General features: G+C 35.1%; 1 protein-coding gene across 1 annotated transcript in view; it reads right to left on the bottom strand.

Annotated features, from left to right (window-relative positions):
* Nucleotides 1–652: 652 nt before the first annotated feature.
* LOC134575864 (cGMP-dependent protein kinase 2-like) overlaps nt 653–7,129 on the bottom strand; it is a 177,219-nt gene continuing 170,742 nt past the window's right edge. Inside the window, exons 18-19 of the mRNA XM_063435306.1 lie at nt 4,238–4,304; nt 653–3,660 (exon numbers count right to left, since the gene is read on the bottom strand). Coding sequence (XP_063291376.1) covers nt 3,565–3,660; nt 4,238–4,304 — 163 coding nt within the window. The 3' untranslated portion in view covers nt 653–3,564. The remainder of the gene's footprint in view (nt 3,661–4,237; nt 4,305–7,129) is intronic.

The following is a 7,129-nucleotide window of genomic DNA, read 5'->3' as shown; positions in this document are numbered from 1 at the left end:
AACATGCTCATACACACACACAGACATACAATAACACACATTCATAGACACATTGACACCCACACACTGATATGCGAACACATATACAAGATACATACATAAACAGACTCACAATGACTAATCCACTAAAACTCGCACTCCAACACAGTCCACTACTCTTCTGCTGCTTAATTACTGCCTACAGAGGGAGGGAGGGGAGAAGCTTTCGGCTGCTCTCTCTAGCCCCTATGATCTATTGTTTGATGAACAGGAGAGCTTCAACCCGCTCCCCTTCAGTGCTAAAACAGACTGAGGATGCCAAGATATTATGTCACATCCTGGTACATGCTCAGGGCTGGTGCAAGGATTTTTGGCTACACAGGCAAAGATGCATTTTTCCGACCCCCCCCCCCTAAAAAAAATGCGTCTTCACCTGTGTTTCTTGTAACTCCCCTTTTAATTTTCTTACTCTTTTTAGTGTATTTTATCCCCCTTTACTATGTCTTACACCCTCTTGTCTCCTATAACCCACTTGTGTATCTTTCTTTCCCAAGACCCATTGGGTGTCTCCCCCCCATTCTTATTGCACGTCTCTTTCTTCCCCCTCAGCCCTTTTCTGTGGCTCTCTCCCCTCAGCGCATTTTGTGTCTTTTTCCATGCGATAGTAGTGGGTTGTAGTGTCTGTAATTAAAAAGTTAGGGGATGTTGTGAGGGGACAGGGGCTGAAGTGGAGGGTATGGGCCGTAATTGGGGGGTTAGGAAATGTAGTGGGGGGATAAGGGCTGAAGTAGGTTGATGGCTACAATTTGGGAAAGGGGCTGTGGTGTGGGTGATATGGTTTTGCATGCTGCTTGGTAAATATGCTGTCTGCATGAGAATCACATGATTGTGGCTTCCAAATCGATTGAGGCCCCTCAAAGCAAGAGACCTACACATGGCCTTTTAGAACTCATCCATTCGGAAAAAACTTTTTTGTGTTTCTTTGATTTCTCTGTAGCGTTCTGTAATAATGAGTAGTGAATATGAGGTATAGGATTGATGTGTGAGCATAAACTAATACTGCCCTTATTGATGTGTTTAGGCTGGTTACTTAATAGACTCCCTATTGCTTGACATATTAAATAGCTCTATTGTTATGATTTTGACAGAGATTTTAATATCAACTTCCTTTAAAGAGCAGTAGTTACATAACCTGGTCTTGCAATGCTTCTAAAATATAGTTAAATATTAATAAAAATTACTATGTGACTCTTTTCTACTCTAGGTAGCGTGGGTACACCTCATTTTCTAATACAGAGCATAATGATCACAACAATAGTAATAAGAGTTTGGCCAAAATAATCAATGAGGTTTTACATTAATTTAACCTAGCATGTTTATGCATATTAATGAGTACTTGACATGGCTGGGCTAGATAAGGGTTAATATGGACTAATGCATTATAAATTAAGGTTTGCGTTTATACTTAGGTGGGTACTTTTAATTAGAAAACATTTAATTGTAGAAAAATAATTTTGGAAAAGAAGGCCCCACTTGCTTTCTCTGCTAAACACCATTTTTACCCTGCAAAGACATTTCCCTGCTCTTGTTTTTTGAATTTACAGAGAGACTGACATTACCCACTCTCTCATCCTGTAATCCACAGCAATGTTTGTAAGTCAAACTTGTAGGCTGCATTCCAGCAGCCATAGAGAGAATCAAGGCTCTAAACATATGCAGTACACAGTAAAGATTCTTTGTCCATATATTGTATATATATCTTGTATAACTGTGTGTGTGCAATATTTTAATATACAGACATTTTACAGCCTGGTTGAATTTCTAGCAATTTTTAAAACTAACCATAAGTATGTGAACAATTTACTTATCCATTTTTGCCACACCTACTGTATGTGGCTAAAATTGTATTTCTACTTGAATACTAACATTTGAGACCCTATCTGAAATATTATAATATCAGGGTACCATATAATCTCTTCAGTTAATTTGTATAAAATGAATTTACATTATGCTCCAGTTGTGTCAGGACAGCCAGGAATAAAATGCAAATTAAAAATATAAACACTGCTTGGAATTCTTACATAGCTATCGGGTTAGGCAAATAATTCAGAGGTGACAATTCCCCTTTACAGTGCTTGTAGAAATAATTCACCAAGCTATATTATTATTATTTGTATAATGTATGGTTGACATTTACCATACTAGTATTCCCAATTTGTGCTGTAGACAGACATCTGGGCTTTAGCCCTGTTTGGTGAGAAAAAATATTGCCAGGCCAAAGTGGTAACATTGCATACATCAATTACAGGAAAACTGAACATTTGGTAAGTTAAAATAGAGTAATATAGTATCACCTTTACGGATGTGGGTTAGTTTCCATATATATGGATGGCCATAGTATTTTCAGTGGTCCCTCTTTGGTGAAAACCCTCACATCATATATTTCTCACTCTCAAGACAACTGTTTCTAGACAATGTAGCGGCCCTGCCTTAATTTTAGCAATACTGCCTAACTTTGTGGAAATCCTTTTGGTACTGAAAAGAGTCTAATCAAGGTGTGAATTTATTATAGTATACATTTTATTACAAATGAGTAATCTGTGTGAACTAATTTTACATTTAAAGAGTCGATCAATATAATAGTATGCACAAATGCTATTTTGGTTGTGAGATGACAATATGTTCAGAGAACTCAAAGAAAATATATAATGTATTTCAGATTCTACAGTCTGCTCTAAACAGCCTGTGATCTATAATATAGTGTGACCTTGAAATGGAAATTACCATTGGGGTTCCTTAGTACAATTTTTTTTTTAATTGAGCATATTAGCATAGTTATATTTTTCTAACGTTAAGTACTATTATTCTATTAATTATGATAATGCACCCTTTATTGGCACAAAAAGTTGTCTTGGACGGTACAGTAAAAATCTTTAGTGAGTAAGATATTTTTTTTGCATTGAAGCTGATGTTGATGTTCACACCATCACTGCCCTAGATGAGGTTAGCAGTGCAAGAAAAAAAAAATACGAAACCGTTTTGCTTACAGTTTAACAATAAAGAATTTGTTCTTAGCTTGGTGCTAAATAAAAATGCCTCACGTTACATTCAGAAAAATCATTAGCATTTTTAAGGATTTCTAAAGTCACTTAAAATATCAGTCCCGCTTACTGAAAGCAAAGGAAGCAATTACGCAATGCTTAATTGATCATTAATAATTCCATTCAGCGAGAATAATAGCACTCCTGAGAAATACTGGGCTAACATAACTTCACAAAATGGCTGCCATTACAATGCCTGTGCATTTTTGAAGCATCGTGGTGCAGCCTTGTTAAAGATACAAGAGCAGAGGAAAATTGATGTCATATTTCTTGCAAAATCACCATAAAAGGCAAAACTTTAAATACCTTGTCCTAAAGCTTAAAATTAAAAAATCTATATATCAAATAGTTTTCTTTTTGATCAGCACATACTTGCTGGATTGTTATCTTCTTTTTTATTCATTAGTCTTGTTAGACAAGTGCAGTAATTTATATCCAAGGCAGTCTTAGATAATCAGTGATGTCTCTTAAGCGGGAGGTCTCTTCAGAAGTTTTTGTCCCATCCTGATAATTCATCCGGTGGGTCTTCAGCTTCAGGGAGGAAACTGTCAAAGTAGCTGTGATCTGTGATCCCCTTGATCTACATGAAAAGGATGGATGTTTAGAGCAAATACCTAATAGATGGGAGAGATTTATCAAGGCAAAATAGGTGCTCTTATGGGTTAAAAGTGCTAAATATTGAGGGGCATTCTGTTGGTTTCCATAGTGACTAATACTTACTTGGCGCGTTGTCCCAGAATTGAACATGGGGAAAAATGCCTTGATGAATCTACCGTAATACATGCTTTACATTTATGACAGTTTGTACAGTTGAAATTCATAAAAAAAGTGTCTGCAATGTTGAATTAGTTTCCTCCTATGTTAGATTATATTATATGAACTGTGTTTGCATGTTTGAAAAACTATTGACATCATGCCATTAACAAATCTCAATTTTTGAAGAGACAACCATTCTCTTATGAGAATGAACACATTCATTTTTTAGAATTACCCACAACAGGAAAATTGTCAGTTCTGTGTTTTAATCTGTAAAAAATGTGTGCGTAATTTTTTTCATAAAAAAAAAAAAATATATATATATATATATATATATATATATATTTTAGACAGGATTGACATGACTTATTGGGTTGTCACACAAATCTTAATACACCTACCTCTCTTTTCAGTGGGGAGATCAGTTTACGGTTGCGTAGACCTTCCCAGTTAAAACCTTGGAACCACCTGAAAGACAGTGGATAATTATTTCTATATTATTGTTAACAGATGGTAATGTAGCCAAAAATAAATTAACTTATATGATATTCGGTCAGATCTTGTGATTTCCACCTGCATTCAAATTAGGTTGACATGTATAGGTTATCCTTAGCCTTAGCAAGCTTGTACATGTCCTTAGATCTTTCCTAAATAAATGACATCCTCCTTATTTTTTAGATAGGCTGGTCCAAGGTCAATGATCCTTGCTGTCTGGTGGCAAACCTTCTTGCACTCACTTTATTTCTGAATTTTCAAGGTGGATGATATAAGAGTAATGAAGGAACTTATGCTATGTTTCAAGGACTTCATGGAACAATGTACAACTACACGGATGCTTGGAACAAGTACCTTTTATGACAATCTGGGCTGAAAGCGTAATGGTTTTAATGCCATCCAGAAACCTTGGATGATAAACTTAGGACTGTGTGGTGTTTTCATGTGCACAAAGTATGTGTGAGGATCCTTCTCCAGCTATATGCTTATAATAACTTCCCAAAACCATTGACTGCACCAGTGAGTAAACTCCTAAGTTCTAACCTTCCTCCATTAACTTTTTTCTTTTTCTTCTTCCCCTTCCCCTTCATCCTTGGTTTGTACCTTCCCTCCCATTGTCCTCTTTTCTGTCTATCTCTTCCCCTGCTAACCAAATACATTTTTTTACTTTGTGATGAATATAAAACTTGCAGGAAATGCCACCCACTGGATGATCCTGAGCACTATGCCAAAGTCTTTACTTGTTAGATTGATAAAGGTTAATAAACACCGCAAATCAGAAGTAATTCTCTTTGTCTAATGGAGCCAATGCTTCGTCCAAAAACTTGACCAATATCTGTCTTTACATCGCTAATATTATTTCTTGCTGTTGTAAAAATTACACTAATATTTTTGTCAGGCCTTGTCAAAGCCATAGTCTTATATAAGTGCTGTATTTCTTATGGTGTTTGGAGTTTCCTTTAATAAAATAAGTGAATAAATGAAATCTAAATACAGAAATCCTCAAATGAGAGCAATAATCTTCTGAGCTAAAACCAGTCATGTAGAGCCATCTCATTGGCCGAGAACATCAGCTCAATGCAGGGAGCTTCTGGCTCTCATGGAGGAGGTAGCATTCTGGCAGATCCCAGGTAAGTTATTTACTTTGGGGTGGGTGTGCCAGGGCACTCCAGGTATTACAACCAATATAGTATGCTGAAGTGGTTATGATGTTTGGTGAATTATTTTAACTTTAAGGTTTTCTTGAACTCCACATCCTTGGTGGGGATAATATCACCTATGCCTATTGAATTGAGCAAACCTTATTTTGAGTGAGTAGGATTAATTTTGTTCTTAACCTTGTTTTTTTTTTTTTTTTTCTTCAATTTTTTTTTACGAAAATGTATTACAATAGACAGTACAGGACTTAAAAAAAAATAGACAATAAAACAATAAAACAATAAATACGTTTCTTAACCTTGTTTTTTTAAATCTCTTTTATATACACATGGAGTAAGACCTGCACCACCAATATTCTAGAGTTGGGATCATACCACTTCATGCCTGACTTCTAGAGCCATCATTAATTATTATTATTATATTATGCTATTTATATAGTGCCATAAATTCCACAGAGCCAATGCTTCGTCCAAAAACTTGACCAATATCTGTCTTTACATCGCTAATATTATTTCTTGCTGTTGTAAAAATTACATGTATTGTTATACTGACCTAAATATTGGTTGGAAAAAAAAGAAAAATGATGCTAAATATAGTTTTAAAAACAGATAAAAAAATATCAAACCATTTCAAAAATATTAGTGATCTTGTTAAAACTAGTTACCAAGCACACAGTCTGCACTCTGATAGAGCTTTGGTAGCAAACTTATAAAACAAGAGTTATATTTTATATATAGACATATTTCTGACATCACATACCTTTCAAGGCATCTCATGATATCAAAACTGTCATCCACACTACAACCCATCTCTAGATACATTGACCCTAGATACCTTGTCTCGTATTTTGGTTCATAATGATCAGAATCATCAATTCTACTTCTGTTACAATATTGCTTCTTCTTCTTAAGTTGATATAAAGGTTCCCATGCATATATCTGTGAGCTATTTACATAAGACATATTGTGGCTTGCAAGGAAGTCAGTCCATTAGTGGGATCCATTAAAATACTAATGGTACTATAAAGCCTTCTCACTTTAAACTGCTGCTCCTCCATGCAGTGACATACATTTGAGACTCTGTTTCTCATTTGAGAATGTCAATACTGGTCAACTCATTTTTATCTTCTAATCTGGTTAGCTTCATTAAAATTCAGAAATACCTACAAACTCAACATTCTGCTACTAGACACTTTTTTATAGTATTAAAATGGCCTGGGTAAGATTGCCTTGATACTGATTGTTTGAGAAAACACTTTTAGAAATACAAACTAGTATTATTCTAGGACTTATCACAACCAACAATCATATGTATACAATTAGTGTGATTTTATTACATGTCTTCTTCAACAGAAAAGCATATACTACTTGGCGTTCCCTCATCCACTCATGATGATGAAAGACTGGATCCTGTTCACATCTCTATTTATAAAATATCCAGGTCTTCTAGATTCTCTCACATCTACACCGCAAGCATGAAGATAAAACCTCATGCCATGGACAAATGTATAAAAGTTTTTATTGATGTCACTATCACCACCTTGATCACTTTATTGATTACACTGATTTTACTTTAACTTTGTTCAGGACTTATTTTTAAATATTTCAAATTAACAAGTTATTTAGATTGACCTTCTCCCA

The sequence above is a fragment of the Pelobates fuscus genome, chromosome 10 (assembly GCF_036172605.1).
Source record: "Pelobates fuscus isolate aPelFus1 chromosome 10, aPelFus1.pri, whole genome shotgun sequence".
Classification (NCBI taxonomy): domain Eukaryota; kingdom Metazoa; phylum Chordata; class Amphibia; order Anura; family Pelobatidae; genus Pelobates; species Pelobates fuscus.
This window is presented reverse-complemented; position numbering and strand designations above follow the sequence as displayed.